Raw genomic sequence first — 21,761 nt, 5'->3', positions numbered from 1 at the left:
TACCACCCAAAACCAAAAGTTACTCACTTTCTGCGGACAGAACTTGAAATGCTAGCAGAGCTAAACCAAATTACAACAAAAAAAAAACTGAGTTTTCCAAAAACTTCTGCTTTAAAAGAGAGGTGGTGGAAGCTTCCAACTAATTGTATTAAATACTGAAATGTTAACTGCAAATTAATTTCAGAGCTAACAATTCCTTCCATTGTGCACATGGCCTTTCTTAGAACTGTACAAGAATTCCCTTATTTATACAGTAACTTCCACAAAAACCATTGGAGTTACCAAGTCTTTCCTCTTTACTTACAAACTACATAGGCTGTTTTAAACTGGCTTCAGCTTTATTCCAGTGCATTCCACAATGATATCACTGAAATGTTAAATCTTGCCACGGTGAAAATGTGATTATATATTGTTCACACAGTCAGTATCTCAACCTGTACGAGCAGGTCAGGCAAAATCTGTTCTTTGTACTCCACTTTCTAGTTAAAATTTTATGGGTAAATAAAAACTATGTCTCTGTGCCTTCATTAAGGCAACCTGATGTTAGTTTTAGACATTCAACTCTTGAAGTCATACAAACATGCTGGAGATTTGTCCTGAACAAGGCAGGCTTGATATCTAGCCAGCCAAGGAAAGCTCTAGTTCTTGCCAAGTCTAGAAATAAAATACTTGTACCATGGGGTGGTGATCTTGAGGTTTTTCCATCTAGAAGTACAAACAATGGCACTGAAATAAATACAATATTTGTTGCAATTTACCAAATGACAAGAAATTGTTACCACTGTTTAGATTAAAAAATCCTGTATTGACAGGACAAATATGCATAATTGCTTTGCTTTTTAAAGTAGTACATTAAAACCACAACTTTCATTGGCAGTAGATTTTGGAATCTTACTCTAATTAACCAGAGGCCTCAACATAATACAGCCTCATTGTCCAAAGAAACACTCTCTTTTGAAGCCTCCTGATGAATGGGAGAAATTGGCTTTCTCAACTTATTGTCTGTTTAGGCAGGGTTCTGCAGACACTTATGCATGTACTTAATGCCAAGCAATAGTCCCTTTGATTTAAAGGCATGTGTAAATATTTGAAGGATTGGCGCCGGAGATTATAGGCTGATTAGACTTTCCTGGCACTACCATTATACAGAGTTTTTTTTAAAATCAGAAAAAAGACTTAAGTAGAAGAGCATTTTGAACACTTGATTTCACAAGACATGCAACTATAGCACCATCTACTGTTTGGTCTGCTTTGTTACTAAATATTATTAATTCCTAACTTCAGGTTGCTTCCCTTCCTTTAATTAGATCTGTGCTCAAGTTTAAAAGTTAAGTTATGGCATGATCCCGAAGACACTTATGCACTTAATTTATTTTATGCATATAAATAGTGCCATTGAACTTCAACATGTGGAAAGTTTGTGTATGTAAGTGTCTGCAGGATCAGACTTTGACAATTAAAGCAGATTTCTTTTCCTAGTCACTGACATGCCCATTTACATTACAAATACATGTTTACATTTTAAAGTATTTGAAATTCAGTTTTGGCCTTACTTAACTGATGTATGTTGGGGAATTCTTGACATTCTGATTAGAGAGCTTCCTTTTACTATCAGAGCTTTTGCCTTAGTATTCCAGGCTTCCTTTTCCTCATTGGGGGAAGTCCAGTATTTTGTTTTCTTCTGGAAAGTTTTAATAAAACTTTAGAAGCTTGTCATCTAGTAAAATTTAGGTAGAATCACACAATACCTACCTCTTACGTAGTACTTGACATCAGTAGATTTCAAAGCACTTCATGACTTTTGTAATGCATAGTTCAAATTTAGCCTTAATCCTGCAAATCCATGCAGGTTCTTTAAGTGCACAAGTATTTTTGTTGCTGGGACAACATGCATAGTTAAAGTTTTGCAAGATTGGAGCCTAAAATAAACTTGTGCCCACTAAGAGGGTATGTGGTCACCTCACCTAGATTTGTCCAGCTTTAGAGTTGGACAGCAATCACTTCTGCTGCATTCAAGAACAAGATTGTTTAGTTCAGTGTTTCTCAACCAGGAGCAGAGGCGGATTAAGGTTTCCTGGGGGGCCCTTCCCCACCCCTTCTGCCTGCGGCCCTGCCAACAGCCCCCCCCCTTTCTGCCCTTCCCCTTCATTCCGCCCCCCCACTGCAGCACGTCAACCCCTTTTCCTCCTTTCTGCACCTCCCCACCCCCCAACTGCAGCCCCAAGCCCAGAGAAGCTCTGTCCCCACGGCCCTGGGGCCGCAGTGAGGAGTGAGAGCTCCTCCAGTCCCAGGGCTGCAGCGGGGATCTGGGTACTGGGGCTTCCCCTGCCACCCCCTCCACCCCACACTTCTGCAGGGGACCAGGGTCAGGGCCCCTGGGGCTTCTCCTGGCCTGGCGCTTCTGCTGGAGAGTGGGTTAGGAGTGGAGGCTTGTCCTGCTGCCCCACGACTTCTGATGGGGTCAGTGGCTGCTAGTGGGAGGAGCCTCTCCTGTCCTCCGGCTGCTGACTGGGTCAGGGCACTGCTGCTATGGGGATGGGAGCTTCTCTGGTCTTGGCGGCTGGTACTTTGGGCTTCCACTGCTGGGGACCATTCCCTCTTCCATTGGCCAGGGCCCCTGGACCCAGTGGCTAATCCGCCACTGGCCAGGAGGGTCGTGGTGAGGGTGGGTCTTGAAAGACAGTCAGGGAGGGATTGTCAAGGCATCAATTTTATTGCAGCCTAAAGCAAAGAATCTTGCTTCCTCACTGCCCACACTTCTTGTCCTTCAAGGTCAAGATCCAAAACAAAACATCCTTAATCATATCACCATGGTGAATATGGAGTGCCAGGATGCTGCTTTGAGGTACAGAGTGTCACATATACATTCAAAAGTTCTTGATTAATAAGTTCTTTGCTTTGCTCATTCATTGGGCTTTGTATGTCTGCAGCCAGCTTGTGTTGGAATGATCGATCGTGTTCCCACATGGTCTCAATGTCCACCTGGTTCCAGATTGATGCTCTCTCTACAAACCACCCTGTTATATCACTGGTGGATAGGCTCCGTCGGCTTTGCCTTTGAATTGATTTGAGTGCTTTTACTTCTGCATTTCTATCACAATGTCTTTCTAATGGTCCTTTTTTCATTTTGCCATACAATTGGCCAAGCTATGGTGGACACAATCCTTTTGGCAAATGCAATGAAGTCAAGTTAAATAACACAAGTATCTGTATACATCATTATACAGCACTTCTTTAAGGGGGCTTTAACCAATCCATTACTGACTCCTGCCTCCACCTTGCGGTATTCTGAATTTTCCTTTTCAATATACAATATTTGTGTCACCATTATTTCTACCCTTTGTGATGGGGCGAGGCCAGATGGCTATAGTAAAGTAGTGAGGAACAGGTATGTTAGCCCCAGGCTAAACAAATCCCTGGTACCATGGTAACCATATGGCAGTTGCTCCAGGTTAATCAAGACACCTGGGGCCAATTAAGATAGCTAGGTTGATTGGGACACATGAAGCCAATCAAGGGCTGGCTGGAACAAGTTAAAAGCCTCCCAGTTAGTCAGTGAGGTGCGCGTGTCAGGAGCTGTAGGAGGAAGCCGTGCTGTTAGAGGAACGAAGCAGTACAAAGCCATATCAGGCGCAAGGAAAGAGGCCCTGAGGTAACGGTGAAGGAGATATTGAGTGGGGGCTACTGTGGGGAAGTGGCCCAGGGAATTGTACACATCCTATTTCCAAAAAGTCAGCTACCATAGCTGACACTACTAGGGTCCCCGGAGTGGAGGGCAGTCCCGGGCTCCCCGCTTTCCTCCCGGATTAATCACCGAGACTGTGAGACAACAGAGACTGTGTGAGGGAGGGTTGCTTCTCCTCACCTCCCTTTCTGGCTCATGATGAAAATGGCTCAGTAAGCTGTGACCCTTGCCTCTAGACAGAGAGAAGGGCTACATGGAGGGTCACAGTAAGCCTCTGAGGCTAGCAAAATCTGCCAGGAAACACAGGACCCACAGAGACAAGGACAGAGCTTTGTCACACCTTCCTGATTCCCAAAAGGGTACATATCAATAAGCCTTTGTTTGATTACATTTTACAGGGAACACAAAATGTATCATGCCCTGCATACCTTACATACATGTATGGAAAATTCAGGATACCATTCCCTAAATAGGGATTGATACTACAATTGTCAATCCTTACACAATCGCCGTGCTTTTGCTTGTCTTCAGCCCATTTGCAGAATTATATGCAATACCCAGTGGCATTATTTATTTCACACCACAACTGACTTGGGCTTCTTGCTATCACTTCAATGAGAGAGGCTTCCTCATATTCCCAAACTTGGATTGTTGTTTCTCCATTTTTCTCACTTTTAGATCCTGCTTCTACTAGTACCAGAAACTGCAGGGCTGGCTATTTTGTATTATAAAGTAGGGGCTTCCACACCTAGGTGCTGGAAAACAGGTTCCTCCTCCTCCTCCCCCCCCCCCCCCCCCCCCCGATTAACTGCATCATCACTCTGTCTCCTACTTGCTAATCTATATTTTGGGCTTGTTTGTTAAAGTATACTCTCTTCTTGGCATGTTTCTGCCCCTGCTCCTCTGTGATACACATACATGTCTTATACATTTTCCCCCCAGCTGTCTTACCCATTGTTCTGTGACCAACCCTTTCTTCATTAGGTTTGGCATGGGGACCATGAACAAATGTTCAGGGAGTCTCATCTCTCTGCCTGTCATGACAGTAAAAGGAGAGACACCAGTTGTTTTATTTTAGATCCTCTTAAAGCCATAAGAATGAAAGGCAACTTTTCATCCCAGTCTTTGTATGAATGGTGGTGTGTGAATCAGGTAAACAAATTCCCGCTTCGTCACACAGCTCTTTATTTTATTAGTTACTTTTGAATCCATACATCCTTCCCAGACTACAAGTAATACTGCTTATTAGGGCTATTTGATTAATCGCAGTTAACTTTTTAACTAACTAATAGAATACCAATTGAAATTTATTAACTATTTTGGATGTTGTTCTACATTTTCAAATATATTGATTTCAGTTACAACACAGAATACAAAGTGTACAGTGCTCACTTTATATTTATTACAAATATTTGCACTGTAAAAATAAATAGTATTTTTAATGCACTACAGTACTTGTATGAGGTGAAATCTCTTTATCATGAAAGTGCAACTTACAAATGTAGATTTTTGTTGTTGTTGTTGTTACATAACTGGACTCTACAACAAAACAATGTAAAACTTTAGAGCCTACAAATCTACTCAGTCCTACTTTTTGTGCAGCCAATTGCTAAAAGAAACAAATTTGTTTATATTTACAGGAGATACTACTGCCGCTTCTTATTTACAATGTCACCTGAAAGTGAGAACAGATGTTTGCATGGCACTTTTGTGGCTGGCATTGCAAGGTATTTATGTGCCAGGTATGCTAAACATTCGTATGCCACTTCATGCTTTGGCGACCATTCCAGAGGACATGCTTCCATGCTGATGATGCTCGTTTTTTTTTGTTTTTTTTTTAAAAAGCGTTAATTACATTTGTGACTGAACTCCTTGGGGGAGAATTTTGTCTCTGTCTCCTGCTGTGTGTTACCTGCATTCTGTCATATATTTCATGTTATAGCAGTCTTGGATGATGACCCAGCATGTTGTCCGTCTTAAGAACACTTTTTCACTGCCAATTTGACAAAATGCAAAGAAGGTACCAATGTGAGATTTCTAAAGATCACTACAGCACTCAAGCAAAGACTTAAGAATCTGAAGTTCCTTTCAAAATTTGATCGGTTTGGGGTGTGGAGCATGCTTTCAGAAGTCTTAAAAGAGCAACACTCCGATGCGGAAACTATAGAACCTGAGCTACCAAAATAGAAAATCAACTTTCTGCTGGTGGCATCTGACTCAGATGATGAAAATGAATATGCGTCGGTCTGCACTGCTTTGGATTGTTATCAAGCAGAACCCATCATCAGCATGGATGCATGTCCTCTGGAATAGTGATTGAAGCATGAAGGGGGGGCATATGAATCTTTAGCACACTTTGCAACACCAGCTACAACAGTGCCATACGAATGCCTGTTTTCACTTTCAGGTGACATTCTAAACAAGAAGCGGGCAGCATTATCTCCTGCAAATGTAAACAAACTTGTTTGTCTGAGTGATTGGCTGAACAAGAAGTAGGACTGGGTGGACTTGTAGGCTCTAAAGATTTACATTTTTGTTTTTGAATGAAGGTGGGTTTTTTGTTTACATAATTCTTCATTTGTAAGTTCAACTTTCATGATAAAGAGATTGCACTACAGTATTTGTATTAAGTGAATTAAAAATACTATTTTATTTTTACAGTGCAAATATTTATAATAAAGTGAGCACTGTACACTTTTTGTATTCTGTTTTGTAATTGAAATAGATATATTTGAAAATGTGGAAAACATCCAGAAATATTTATATAAATATTTTATTATTTAAAAGCGCAATTAATCACAATTAATTTTTTTAATCACTTGACAGCCATACTACTTATTATTCTCACTGCCTTATTTTACTTGCTGATTGGTGCCTTTGTTACTACATACATATAATTTCTCCTTAACCAAATTTAAGCTAACTTTAGTTTTTTAACTTTATATTTATCATACAAGGTGCTCATCAAAAAGCCTAAAGAAAATGCATCACATCCCAAAACTGGGTGCTCCCATTACACAGATCTTCACTAAGTCTGTTTAAATCTACCATTTATTCTTTACTCAGACCTCTGTCATGGTACAAGTTCTACTGAGCTCAGTGAGAGTTTTGTCTGGGAAAGGAGTGCGGGGTTTGGCTCTAAAGCAATATCCAAGATAAACAGTAACTCCTCACTTAAAGTCGTCCCGGTTAATGTTATTACGTTGCTGATCAATTAGAGAACACTCCTGTTACACAGCCTGCATTCACTGTTACGCCATCTAAATTCAAACCAACCAGTTTTTCTTTTCTACCATGATCACTAAAGTTCCTAAAACTGTTCTTATTTTCTTTGCAATACCGTCAGCTTCCAACTCTACAATGTCAAACAAATTTAAAATTTTTATTAAAGCTAATCTTAAAATTACATAATATACAGGCTGAGAAAAGTGTCTGTACATCTGGATGTAGTGCTTAATTATCCACAAATACAAAGTTTGTTTTTAAAGTGATAAGATACTGCTCATTATGCACTATATGTAACCCAAATTTAGGTGAATACATTTAAGAATGCAGTTTCAATATTAGCATCCAAGTATTCAGGTACATCACTAATGAAAAATTATACATTGTTGGTTATGGAAAGCACATATATCAATGAGGGAAGATTGTCCCTCAGTAATTGAGAATTTAGGGTAGGTTGTCCTTTTTAGAAAATACAATCCATGAGGATCTAAAATTACTGTCATGCCCAAATCTGATGTATGCGCTCGGTTGTAGATCAATCAACAAGCACAGTGACAGATCTATCTTTCTATCAGCCATTTTGAGTGTTTCCTTGCTGGTTTTGCAGTTGCCTTTCTGCAGTCTTTCACTCTGTCGGTGTTAATATAGCTTGATCAAAGATTCAAACCACTTTTGGCTTGAAAGCTACCGAATAGTTCAACATTTCTGAAATTCAAATGTTTAGCAGCTGTGTAAGCTGTTAAACAAAATGGCATTTTATTTCTTTCCTTCTGCTATATTTTATGGATCAATCGAATAACTTCTTGTAGGCAAAATGACACATTTCTATTTGTGTGTTTCACGTGACCAGCTTGCTTATGTATGTGTGGGGAATAGGAAGTCTAACACTTATTTACAGGAGGACTGCACTTTATCAGAAAGCTTCTCCTGCTTTTTGCAAACTGTACAAAACCGTTTCTTTCTGATATGAATCCCACAGGTACTTATCCTTCTATGAATTCTGGAATTGTTTATATATTTAATACCCCTTATTCTTTTTCTGAGCCATGTACTTTACTTGTCCCAGGGCCTTTCCTTTACTGATTCAGGATGAAGGTTTTTCACGCAAAAGGGTCCCGTACATTTTTCAAATTCTTTTAAATTCAACAAATCTATATGAAATTGTTTATAAAGATGTGTTTTAAAATGGGCTGTAGTCCTGTGACGATTTACACATATGCTTCACTTTGAACATGTGACTAGTCCCATAGACTTCAAAGTTAAGCATATACATACATCTTTTTAGGATTGGGATCTTAGTGTGTAAGTCTGCCTAATTTGGAAAGGAAATGGCCTGGCCCTGATCATAGTAGTAGTAAAGATTGTGATCGCAAAAGATTGTAATAGCCTCTAATACTTTATCTTCCTACTAAAATCAAGTTAAACTGTTTTGCTGCTGCAGCAGGTAATAGAATCATAATTTTTATACAGTGTCCTCCAGTTTGTTGGCAAATTGAGCTAGTGTGAATCTTTAACAAAAATGATTAACTTCATATCTGTAGCTAAAAACCCCAGACACAGTCTCTCCCTGCCTCATTTACTACTAACAGGTGAGGCATTCAGACATGTTCAGTTCAGCAGAGGGCTTTTCCTTGGCCTCTTCCCCCTTCTCACAAGACATTACTTATGTGGCTGACATCAGCTGAGTTCACCATCCTCCCTGCTGACTAGTGACATACCTATGTTGTTGTCTTTAAAGCGCCGTGCCCCCCCCTTTTTTTGTCCTCTCCCCTCTGGGGCATGCACAAGGGGGGGGGGGCAAGCAGGGGTGTGGGCCCCCCAGTGATCAGCGGGGGCACAGAGTTCCTCCACCCTGGGGCTGTGCGGGGAGAGCTGACAGCCCAAGGCCACGCAGGGGCACAGAATGTGCCCCCACAAAAGCAGTCACATTTTTATTCCTGCACACACCCCTGTTCCCTTCTAATTGGTTGCCCAATTTTCTTTGCTCCTCTCTCATTCAGCCCCTCTGACAATTCTAATTGCTGACTGGAAGCTTAATGCTGTATGCAACCCACTCCCAATTTCCCTTGTTGTCTTAGGCCTGGTCTACGCTAACCCCCCAATTCGAACTAAGGTACGCAACTTCAGCTACGTGAATAACGTAGCTGAAGTCGACGTACCTTAGTTCGAACTTACCGCGGTCCAGACACGGCAGGCAGGCTCCCCCGTCGACTCCGCGTACTCCTCGTGCCGAGCAGGATTACCTGAGTCGACGGCGAGCACTTCTGCGTTCGATTTATCGCATACAGACAAGATGCGATAAATCGAACCCAGAAGTTTGATTGCCTGCCGCTGAACAGCACAGTAAGTATAGACAAGCCCTTAGTCTAGTAGGCAGGAAAACTGACACTTGCCTACGGGTCCCTTCTGAGCAGCAGAAATGCTAAGCCAAGTAGGAATTCTACCAGCCTGACAGGAAGGATGTTCTTTAGAGGCTTAATGCCTTATAGCCATGTGGCCTGAATGGAAGAACGTTTCCCAGGTGCAGGGCCAGACCTGTAGGATGAATGAGAGTTTTGTTTAAGGGAGCACTTTTCCTTGAAAGATTTTGTGCATATTTTGGAGCAAGAAGCCTACGTAACTAAATACGCCTGAATTTTTATTTTTAACCTCTGTCCAGCCAACCTATGACTTGCCCAACTATTGTTTATCTCTCACACTTGTTGCATCATGTCAGCTATTGGATTTTGAGCACTTAAGGGCAGAGAATATATCCATTCTAGATGGCCTGGCATGCTGTGGGCACACTGAATAAATAATATTTTACATTTAGCACACTTACTAAGTAGTTCTGTAAAAGCAATCAGATCTGTATCTCCTTCACGTTCTGGGATAAAAAAGTATTCCAAATAGACTGAAACATACTTTGTCTACCAGAACGTATGCACTTCTGTATTCTTAAAGCTCAACAACTTTATGTCCAGAAATTCAGAAACCACACTCAAGTTAATGTAGTACATGCTTCACTTGAATTTTGCAGATTAACAAGGTCAGTCTTTTGTCACTGATTATATTTTTTTTGGATTAATTCATTGTTATTGAAGGTAGCTTGTGGCTATCTTCTGGAAAATGGACTGAGGGAATATTTGACAAGAATTGAACATGGCATCATAATGAATCATGCCACATATTGCTGCCAAAGTGTGTGTGTGTGGTTTTTTACAGTTATGGCAAAAATAATAACTTTCTCAAGAAACATACTTGTATTCTTTAAATAAAAAGATCATTTTATGACCTGTTTCAAAATGTTTGATTTTAATTTAGTCGTCCATTAAGGCACTTAAGGTTTTAGTCTAATTGTATAGTAAATGTTTTGTTTTGTGAAGAATATTAAAATACTTTCCCTCCTCTCCTCCTCTCCCCCGCCCCCCGTAACTTTCAGTATGAAAGCTTTCGTAATTTTGTTTAGCATTGGCTGTGCAGGTTAGACTTCTTCTTATAGACTGGCTTCATTTACAAGATTGGTAATTATTGTACATGGCAGGTCATCCAGAGCCTGTATGCATTAGAGGTAATACTTGGATTTAGTTTCTTGAAGCTAGATGTAATTTTAAAGCAAACATTGTATTGGTCTGCCTCTTTGCTGGTGGGAGCAATCCTGTTGCCAGTCCAAGGATAATTCTGTTTACTAGTTGGCATGCATGTGCATGCTCACACATGTATACAAAATAAAACGGGACATCCAGTGAAGAATCTGATCCTTTTGGTTTGATTGATAATCCTTAAAGTATGGTTCTGCTCTTTAGAAGTGACTTAAAATGGTATTCTTGAATTCCTAGTTGTTGTCTTTATTTTTATTTTTTTTATTGAAAGTGCTAATCTTACAAATAAGGACTTTTTTTTTTTTCCTGTCAACCCTGCAAACCTGAAGTTAAATTTGTGTTCTTGCACATCATTAGTGTTTTTTTTTTTTTTAAGTTATTGCAAACACCTGTGCAACCATATTGCTGTCACTGGGGTTGCACAGATATAACTATTTGGAATTTAGTAAACAATTCAGTTGATGTACTTCTGAAGCCTTTCTAGACCATCAGATGTCATGTATGCAGTGACTGTCTGTCCTGAGCTACTCTTGCATATCCTCTATGTTGGAAGTGGTGTTCAATGACAGGATTTTGTCAGTTAACCTGTGTCTGAAATAAAATAGCTCTAACATTTATGGGAGAAAAGGGAAATTCAGGATCTAATACTCTTCCCTCTCTATCATTCATCATGACAAAACACAAACCTTAGCTGTTGTTCCTTATTTCTTATGTTAGTGCACTCAGCACTGAACAAGATGTAGTGAGCAGTACTTACTCTGTCATGAAGAGTTTACAAACTTAATTATTTCTTTGGTTTTTTTGTGCCAAAAAGCTTTTGGCAATGTTTAGTGTTTTATTGGTGCTTCTTTAAAATTGGTAGACTACCATAAAGCTCTAAAATTCTTCTGCCAGTCACATTACATGCTTTAGTAATAGTTAACATGGATGTGCTTTTATTTTTCAGCTCAGAAGATAAAGTAACTGTCCACTTCATAAACCGTGATGGTGACAAACTAACAGCTGAAGGGAAAGTTGGGGACTCGCTGCTAGATGTTGTTGTTGATAAGAATCTAGACATAGATGGATTTGGTAAGTAAAATTACTTGAATACTGTACTTAATTTTTGAAAGTATTATTGACCAGTATTCTCATTTGAATGGGATGTGTCTTAAACATAATTATCTTCTTTAGAACTTCAGAATTTGTCTAATTTTTCTTTTTCTGTTTGGGGCTGCATTGAGTATTAGTATTTAGAATTTAGTTAATATACAACATTACTTTTTGGAAAACAGAAACATTTTGCTTTGAAGCTTTTAAAAATTTACACGAGATCTCTGCAGACAGATCTCAAAATGGAATTTTAAACAACGTTAGCTATAGCACTTTCTCTGAAGGGGATGCACCCTGAAGATTTTCACTCCCATGTCTTTCACGCAATCTGTCTGGAGCCTGAGTCTTTCTCTGTTTTGCCCACTGTAGACATGCTACATAGATAGTTGATCTCCTAATGGCAGTAGCTATTCCTGCAGGTGCAAAATCTGCAGAACTGGCATATTCCCATCAATGGCAAGTTCCTTCTGCCTCTGTCACTAAAACTCCTCTTCATCTGTTGTAGGGCTATCTGTAACACCCATCACTGCTGAATGTAAGTGCTGAGAGGAGGAACCAGCCAAGGCCGTCTGCAGATATGGGCACACAGTTTAGCTTCTGTGCACAGGTGTAGAGGGGAAACCCTTTTACTCATCCCAGTTCAATTATTTCAACATCATCCTATTAAACTCTGCCTTCAAGGAAACCATATCTATTTTTTAGAGGGATTGGATAAAAAACCTCCTTTCCCTTCCTCCCAAGTTCCACAGACACTGGTAGGAAGTGTGGTCAGGAGTATTTCCCCTCTTCCACAAAGGTTTCAATTAGGGAACCAGAGTCCCTGTTCCTCTCTCTCTCTCTCTCCCCCAGTCTGTTTCACAAATGCTCTGACTAGTCTTCTAGGTACCTGTTTTTGAGGGGAGGGAACCTCTCACACTTTTCTTCTGTTGGCTTCTCCCTCTCCTTGTCTTTCCCAGTTTCAGTTTGGGCAGGACATGGAATAAGTAGTCTCCACCTGTTAGACCGGGGTGCCAATTGGTTCCTCCAGATGAGTGCTTCCACAGAATGAAACTTATCTCCTCTGCCACCCTCCACTGGAACAAGCCAGGTTGCTCACCATGTAGGATTTAGACTGCATAGCAGAAGTTGCCTGCTCCATTCATTATTTGTCTGGGGCAGAGTCTAAGGATCAGATAAGCCCTTGAAAGGGGCTGTTGAAATTTAGGGAGAAAATTTTTCACAAGACCAATGAAATGGAGTTGGGGCGGAGGGCAGCACACTGTGTCAGATATTTGCTCCTGAAAAAGTGTCAATGAATGTTGAGCCATTCGGGCATAAATTAACACAGAGGTGACTTCAGTAGAAAAAATTGATTCCACCCTTGGAAAAGGTCTGTATCCCAAAAGAATCTTGCAACAGAGAAACCTCATAGACTCTAAAGCAGAGGTTCTCAAACTGTGGTCTGTGGACCACCAGTGGTCCGTGAGCTCCATTCAGGTGGTTTGCAGATAGTTCCCTCTAAGATGCGCGTCTGGGCAGCCACACACAAGAGAATGAAGGGCCACCCACCTAATTAGTGGAGTCGTGCAGGTGTGGCTCCACTAATTAGGTGCCTGGACCCTGGAGAAGACGCATGTGTATGGTGAGGGGTTGGCCTTGGGGAGAATAGGGGGTAGATGGGAGGGGGAAGTTGGGTGAGAAGACGGGGGGGGGGGGGGGGGGGAGGGCGAATTTGAGATGTGCCGGGCTGTGGTGGCCAGAGAAAGAGGCAACTTTCCCTAGCTACAGGGCTGCGGCTGTTGGGGAGAGACAGCCCTCCTTCCCAGCCTCAGCTCTGTGGTTGCTCTGGGGGGGAGAGACACCCCCCCCCGTCCTTCCGAGCCTCAGCTCTCTGACTGCTGTGGTGGGAGAGAGGGGAGGGACCCCCCTCCTTTCCAGCCCCAGCTCGGAGGCTGCCCTGGCGGGGGAGAGGGCACATCTATCGCATTAGAAAGGTAAGACTATTGATATTAAAATATGATTTTTATTTGTAGAAGAAAAAAACGTTTAAGGTGTGTGGTTTTTTTTGTTTTTGTTTTTTTTGTAAAGCGCTTTAGATAAAAGCGCTATATAAATAGTTAAGTAACAGTACAAACAACATTTGGAAAGATCATTAAGTGGTCTGCTGCAACCCTCAGTAATTTTCAAGTGGTCCGTAGGAAAGAAAGTTTGAGAACCACTGCTCTAAAGTCAGAAGGGGCCATCATGGTCATCTGTTCTGACCTCTGGCACATCGTAGGCCACAAACTCGCCCACATGCTCCTGTTATAGACCTATAAACTTTGGCAGAATTACTGAAATCCTCAAATCTTGATTTAAAGACTTCCAAGTTATGGAGAATCCACTATTTACTCTAGGTCACACCAGCCAATGATGCGTGCCCCTTGCTGCAGAGGAAGTGGTGGGGGGAACAACACCCCTGGGTCTCTGCCAAGCTCACCTGGGGAAAATTTCTTTCCAGTCCTAAATATGGTGATCAGTTAGACCTAGACCATGTGGATAAGATCCACTAGCCAGACACTTGGGAAAGAATTCTCTGTAGAAACTCAGAGCCCTCCCCATTTAGCATCCCATCTCTGGCTGTTGGAGATATTTGCTAATAGCAGTTGCAGATGGGCCATATGCCATTGTAGGCAACTTCATCATGCCATACTTTCCACAAAGTTATTGAGCTCAGTCTTGAAACAAGTTAGGGTGATTTTTTTGCCCCCACTGCTCTCCTTGGACTGCTGTTCCAGAACTTCACAGAAACCTTAGTCTAATTTAAAGCCTAAAGTTGTTGATGGACAGTTTATATCCATTTGTTCTTGTGACTACATTGTCCCTTAGCTTAAATAATTCCCCCTCCTCGCTAGTGTTTGGTCCTCTGATGTATTTATATACATCAATCTTATCTTCTGCCATTCTTTGTTTGGTTAGGCTAAACACCCAAAGCTCCTTAAGTTTCCTCTCGTAAGGCAGGTTCTCCATTCCTCTGATTATCCTCCTAGTCCTTCTCTGCAGCTGTTTCAGTTTGAATTCATCTTTCGTAAACATTGGAGACCAGAATTTCACTCAATATTCAAGATAAGGCATCATCAATGCCTTGTACAATGGTAATAACACTTCCCTAACTCCTGGAGGAGTTGGAGTATTTCAAAATTTAGGATTTGATTTGACTTCATAGTTTTGGCCTCTGCTTGATCCAGAGGGAGTCTTGGAATTGTTCTTTAGGAATAGTAAAGCACCATGCTCATTTATGATGCTGTGGAAGTATTACTAATCCATTACATTAGGCAGCAGCCAGTGTTGCTTTTTGAGTCTCAGAAGTAGGAATAAGTAGTCAACAATAACTGAGGCCATGTTAATAAATCTGCTCTGTTAAAGTACCAAAGTAACAGTTTAGGTTTCATTTCAGAAATGCAGTGCTCAACTATGGTGGGGGTGATCTTGATGGCGGATGTAAGGGGAAACTAAGTTGTCGCATTTTTTCCTTCTCCCCCAGCCAATTGTACTGGAGAATTGCACCTATGTGTCTCTTGTACAAAAAATACAATGTGATTGTAGACTAAAAGGTATCCAAGCAGTTGAAGTAACATGTCTTTGCTTTTCCATATTTTTCAGAAAATGCTATATATTTCATTTAATTTACTGAATTAAAACTTTTCTCTTTCATATAATATCCATTTTACAGTATTAAGAATGTAATATTCTGTAATTCCTAGATAAGAATCTTACCTATTGTTTTCCTGTTGTGTAATCATCTTGCAAAGTTTAGGTATGTATTGCTTAATCTGCATATGCAATAGTACATCAAGTCATCTAGTGCCTATTGACGTCTGTGGGAAGATTCTCTTTGATTTCAATGGAACTGGACTGGGTCTTTGGCAAGTAAAATTATGATTTATTAAGTATCATGTGCAGATCCAAATTAATGGATTCCAGTTTTTATAATAGCATCCAAAAGCTCATATCAGAACAGGGGCCTTGTTATACTGGGCACTGTATAAACTAAATAAGAAATGGTCCTTGCACTGAAGGCCTCTCAATCTCAGACCCCAAACTGCAAGGTTGTCTGTGTACGCAAACCACTGAGCTCCACTGAAGGCAATAGAGCTCTGCATGGCCAGGAATCTGCCCACACAAATCAACTTTCCGGATTGGGGCTTGAGACTAGAGCTAGAATAAACAAAAGGAGGGAGTGGGTGAAGATGGATATGAGTGACAGAGGAATACAGTAATTAGAGAGGAACAAAATAGAGTTAAATAGAGTGAGGTACACAATTTGCAGCATTCAGTCTTGTTTAAAAAGAGTGTAAATAAACCATATTTGTGATGTCAGTCATCCGAAATCTCCTTGGTATACTTGTAGAACCTCTGTTCACATCAATAGAAACTGCATACATATCACAGAAGAATAGACTCCTAACATGATCATTTAAAACTAAAATGGTTGGCTTAGTAAAATTTTTAAAGCATGTCAAAATATTATAGTTATTCTATTAAGAATTATAAATACTATCTAATACCATAAATACCACAGCATATAGGCCTCTAGCTACTCTGCTTGTATTCTATGTAAAAACATCCCTTGTTAATCTTGAAGCAAAAAGCGGTGGTCTGTAAGTTAAGAAGCCAAAATAATTATGTGAGCAAATTTAAATTTTTTGGGGGGGGAGCAGGGGGAAATCACAATCTGGCTGTGTGAGTCTACGCTACATAATGTTAAAGAAATTCAATGTTTTATTAAAACAGTCCTATATATCGAAGTACTTTGGTCTTGTAAAACATTTGCTAGGAGTGCAATTTTGTCACTAGGGGGCAATCCAGATGCAGCAATAGTGCTATAGGGATACTTAAAACTATTTAATGACTTAACTATAGCCACCTCACTTAATACTACTTGTTTAACAAAATTAATTATTTAAATAGAATGGTCAGTGTGATGGGATTACATAATCTCAATTGAAAATATATTTCCTCTATTTGTGTGGCTGATTTAAGTAACTTGTTTGGCTGGTCAGCGTAGCAAGTGTCTGACCAGGTGTTCTTTTGAGATCTTCAAAACTTGCATTTTTCACAAATTTGAGAAGAACTTTGTTTTCTACCCTCCTTTTTAATTGGACATTGTCCCCTGTACAAGTTGGGACACCTGGTATCAACTGCAACACATCATGATGGCTGTTGGGTTCAAACCCTGCTAATCCCCCTTACTACAGATGTAGCGGATGCCTGTTCTGCTTGGCGAAAGAGCTCACTTGTTTGGGATGTGGCTGTGCTTGTCTTTCTCTGCAAGTACTTGCTAGTCCAGAAACTCTTGCCTCAAGCTACATCTTTTAGAGCAGACAGATTGAGAGTCACTTCTGACCCAGAGGAAATGTTAACCACCAAATTTAATCAGCCAGCACTCCTTTGAGTGGACACCATACTTCAGGATCTAGAGAGAAAAAGGCAAAGTGCTGGCAGCCTCTGAGCCAACACTGGCAGTTCTGGCACCTGTGCCCCTGACACTAGAGGGCAACTTTGAGAGGTGAGGCCAGATGGAGCATAAGCTTGGCTCCAAGTACCATCCAGGACAGTCCTGCAAGGAGGACTCTAAATATTACTTATCAAGACACATCCTTCAGGGCTTCCTGTCTGAACATGCACCATGCAGGGAAGAAGACCTGTTGCCAACCTGGGTACTGATATTGGTGACTGTGCCAATCAAGGGCCGGAGATGCATCTGTTACAGGTCTGGGCAAGTGCCTCCCTTTGGCTCCTCACCAGAGTGCTGTGAGGGATCCAGCAACTGAATCATTGGGTGTTTTAAGCCTCTGGAGTCTGAACAGGGACCAAGATGGGGACAGTGCTTGAGGCTTCCAGGCATGATTTCAGGATGCAGATTGTTTGGCACTTTTCCCTCCTGAGAGTTGCAAGCACTTGCTACAGCTTCCCTGCCCCTAGAGTCCGTTCTGACTCCCAGACTCTTCCTATAGCTTAAACACACCCTTTCACAGAACTCCAGCATATGGTGGTATGAGTTCACAGTTTACTTCTTCAAGGGGCATATTAATAATGTAACATATGAAACATGCTAACACTTTGCACAGGATCTTACAACGCTGTTCTTTCTTTAATTGCATGAGAAAGACAGAGATCTGTACAAAAATAACAAATCCAATACTCGTTTCCCTGGACCCTACTCCTCAGTTTTGTCATAGCTTCAGAGTATTTTGGGGGCTGGGGTCAGTCACCTGGGGCTGTCCAGGGTCCTTCAGGCGTAGTGCCTGACTTGAGTTCTGAAACATAGAGCCTCTCTCTAACCTTGTTTCCTTTTCTTTCCTTGGCTGGTCTGTTCCCTTCCCAAAACTTCCTCTATGGGTCCTAGTCTTCCCTCCTGAGTCTGTTTATAACCTCCTGCTTTGTCACCCCTATCTCTTTGTCCCTCTCAGGGAATTTCCATTCTTTCCATTATCCCCTCCTTGTAGGTAAATTGGGGGAAGTTGGAGAGAACTGTTTGCCCCAGACACTGATAGGTCCTAAACAATTGGCTATTCTCCCAGGCCTGGGAGTTACATGCTTAAATGTTTTTCAGCAGTGGTGGATACACAAAGATAGAGGTCATATATGATGCAGCAATTTTCATGGTAACCACTGCATAATTTCATCTTATCAACCACAATTCATAAGTTGTAGATCAGTTCATCAAATCATAACATGTCTGTAGAGGAGACAGACGCATCCTCTGCACCAGAAGCTGCAGCTGGCACGAAGGCTGTATCACTCTCCAACCACGCTGTTTGAGGAAGGATACTTCTCACCAATTTTACCACATTGGATAGGGATCCCTTTTCTCTACCTTTTGGAGAGCATCCCCAGGCAGGTTTCCAGGGACCCCCATTTCAGGCCCCACCTCAAGTGAGATATAAGTGGCATTGGATCAGCTATCTGCAACCTAGAATCATAGAATATCAGAGTTGGAAGGGACCTCAAGAGGTCATCTAGTCCAACCCCCTGCTCAAAGCAGGACTAATTCCCAGCTAAATCATCCCAGCCAGGGCTTTGTCAAGCCGGGCCTTAAAAACCTCCAAGGAAGGAGACTCCACCACCTCCCTAGGTAACGCATTCCAGTGTTTCACCACCCTCCTAGTGAAATAGTTTTTCCTGATATCCAACCTGGACCTCCCCCACTGCAACTTGAGACCATTGCTCCTTGTTCTGTCATCTGCCACCACTGAGAACAGCCGAGCTCCATCCTCTTTGGAACCCCCCTTCAGGTAGTTGAAGGCTGCTATCAAATCCCCCCTCATTCTTCTCTTCTGGAGACTAAACAATCCCAGTTCCCTCAGCCTCTCCTCATAAGTCATGTGCTCCAGACCCCTAATCATTTTTGTTGCCCTCCGCTGGACTCTTTCCAATTTTTCCACATCCTTCTTGTAGTGTGGGGCCCAAAACTGGACACAGTATTCCAGATGAGGCCTCACCAATGTCGAATAAAGGGGAACGATCATGTTCCTCGATCTGCTGGCAATGCCCCTACTTATACAGCCCAAAATGCCGTTAGCCTTCTTGGCAACAAGAGCACACTGTTGACTCATATCCAGCTTCTCGTCCACCTGATCCAGTATCCTTACAGCATACCTTCTTGGCCATATTGGCCTCATTGCAAACTATCATCATGTAAGTTCTGGAGCAGATCTTGCTTTCCCGCAGCATAGTTAGCCAGCCCATCCACACCAAAGCCTGATGTCAGCCTCCAGGAGCAAGCAACAGAGTGACAGCAGAAACCTCCATCAATGTTGTCACTAGATGAAACGGAGGCAGTGCTATTGGTCCCAGTACCAACAGCTGATCACTTCCAGGTATACCAGGATCTCCAGTTCTAAATCAAAGGCCCTGGGCCACCTCCTTCCTTTGGTAATGTTTGCCCCAATGTTGGCCATCCCACCATGTCCATCTTCTCCATCTCCCACAACTGTCCCTGCCACCATCTCCTCTCCCTCATGCCATCATTCCTAACCACACACCTCTTTCCCCTCCTTCTCCATCCATGCCACTGTCTCTGGAACACCCACTCCCTCTCTTTTTAAAAAAAAAAAAATCATAGCCAGCTATGGCTTCTTCATGTCTCATACAAATAATAATAAAAATAAACACTGAAACAATGGTGATAGAGGTTAAGTCCCATAAGCTGTTGGCATTCTGAGTTCTTTGACCCTGGCAGGATTGCCCTGCTGATCAACAAGGGATCCTGTCACCTGCCATTGTCCCTGTGTACTGCATACTTGAGCCAGTGAAGGGACTGCAACAGGCCCTGGCCATTCTATTGGGCACATGTAAATGAGTGGAAAAAGGGATGGAGCTCTTTTGAAGCAGAACAGATTGGGTGCTCCATTCACTAAAAGTCTCTCAGTCCATTCTACATTCCTTGGGGATCTACACACTGGGTTCCTGTAAAAGCCAAATAAAACCCAATTTTAGCAGAGGACACAGTCCTACTCTGTGTTTACAGCGCATGTACCTGAGAGGAAAAGGCCCCAGTATTCCAGGAGACCCCATTTTTTGTGTGCTCCTTTGGACACAAAGGAAGTGACAGGTTTGGTAAGAATGTTGGGAGCCACATGCAAGCCATTTTAGCACTTACCACCACCTCGCCCCCTTCCACCAGACTTGGTCTACTATCACAACTGACAAGCGGCTGTTGTATATCCTCATCCAGGGCTACCCCCTTCATTTCCATCCTCTTCTCACAAGCTCATTACAAAAAGAAGTGACCTCCTCATTGCTTTCTCTAGGTGCCATAGAGGAAGTACCTCAGGAATATAGGGGAAGAGGCTTCTACTCCTGGTATTTCCTTATCCCAAAGAAGAAAGAGGGTCTTTGTCCTATATCTAAGACATGGGTTGACTGAACAAATACATATGCTGCTTCTGATTCAGGATGGTAATCCTCTCTTCAGGCTCAAGACTGGTTCATTCCTGTTGACTTACAGGATGCATATTTCCACATCTCTCCACCAGAGAGAGGTACCAGAGGAAGTACCTCATATTCACAGTGGGGCCAAATCATATCTGTACAAGGTACTGCCATGTAGACTCTCCATGGCTCTGAGTCGTCACAAAATTCTTAGAAGTAGGGGTGACCCACATGAGCAGTAGGGGCATTCTTATGTACTCTTTCCTGGATGTTTGGCTGAGCAGAGGCAGATCCTAGCAGGAGACCGTGGCAAGTCTAGACTATGCACTGGTGCGCTCTCTCTCTGTTTGCCCAGCTAGCCCTGTTGGTGAACTATCAAAAAATCTTCTCCTATCCCATCATAGACAATAGAGCTCATAGCAGCTATGATCAAGTGTTCAGGTCTGAAAGCACGTATCTGCCTGAGGACAGATTCCTACTAGTGCAATTACTATTACTTGAGCTAAAATCAACCAGACCATGATGGTACAGACTTCCTTGGGATGTTAGGCCATATGTCGACATTTATGTATGTAACATCACTTGCCAGACTCCACCTGGTGCTCCTTCAACTCTGGCTCAGATAAGTCTACTCCCTAGAGAAATACTGGATGAATAGGAAGGTCTTAGTACCACCTCATGTCATTGAAGAGCTGAGATGGTAGCTAGAACCCAAAAAACATACAAGGAGGTGGTACCGTTCTCTGCCCCTTCCTTTACAAAGACATTAATTGTGGATGTATCACACAGGTTGGGGAGCCCACCTGATCCAGATGCAAGGGACCTGGTCCCCCAGAAAACATAGGACTTCACAAAAATGTCCTGGAACTCAAAGTATCAGGGTAGTGTGTATGGCATTCCCAAGTATCCTTTGAAATTCCCTGGTGTAGATCCTGATGGACTACACATTTGTGATGCACTACATAAACAAGCAAGCAGGAGCCTGCTTGTCATCCCTCTGACTGGAAGTCATCAAGCTCAGAACATGGTGCCACCGATACAGGATTACACCAAGGGTCGTCTCTTGGGAGTCATCAACAATTTGGTGGACTTCCTGAGCAGAAAATCTGTTACCAATCACAAAGGGTCACTTGTGAACCATCATAGAGCTGATTAATTCCATTATTGGGGGGAGGGATGGAATTCCTTTGAAAGACCAGTTTGGCACTGAAGAGAATTGTCAAGAATCTGAACCTTTCTTCCAGAAGGGGTAGAGGAATCCAGAGGATTGTTATTGGAAACCT

General features: G+C 42.0%; 1 protein-coding gene across 1 annotated transcript in view; it reads left to right on the top strand.

The window, feature by feature from the left end:
• FDX1 (ferredoxin 1) overlaps positions 1-21,761 on the top strand; it is a 40,837-nt gene that overhangs the window by 1,119 nt on the left and 17,957 nt on the right. Inside the window, exon 2 of the mRNA XM_034758822.1 lies at positions 11,438-11,562. Coding sequence (XP_034614713.1) covers positions 11,438-11,562 — 125 coding nt within the window. The remainder of the gene's footprint in view (positions 1-11,437; positions 11,563-21,761) is intronic.

This window comes from Trachemys scripta, chromosome 1 (assembly GCF_013100865.1).
Source record: "Trachemys scripta elegans isolate TJP31775 chromosome 1, CAS_Tse_1.0, whole genome shotgun sequence".
Classification (NCBI taxonomy): domain Eukaryota; kingdom Metazoa; phylum Chordata; order Testudines; family Emydidae; genus Trachemys; species Trachemys scripta.
Note: the sequence above shows the minus strand (reverse complement) of the source record. Positions and strands in the feature narration are given on the sequence as shown.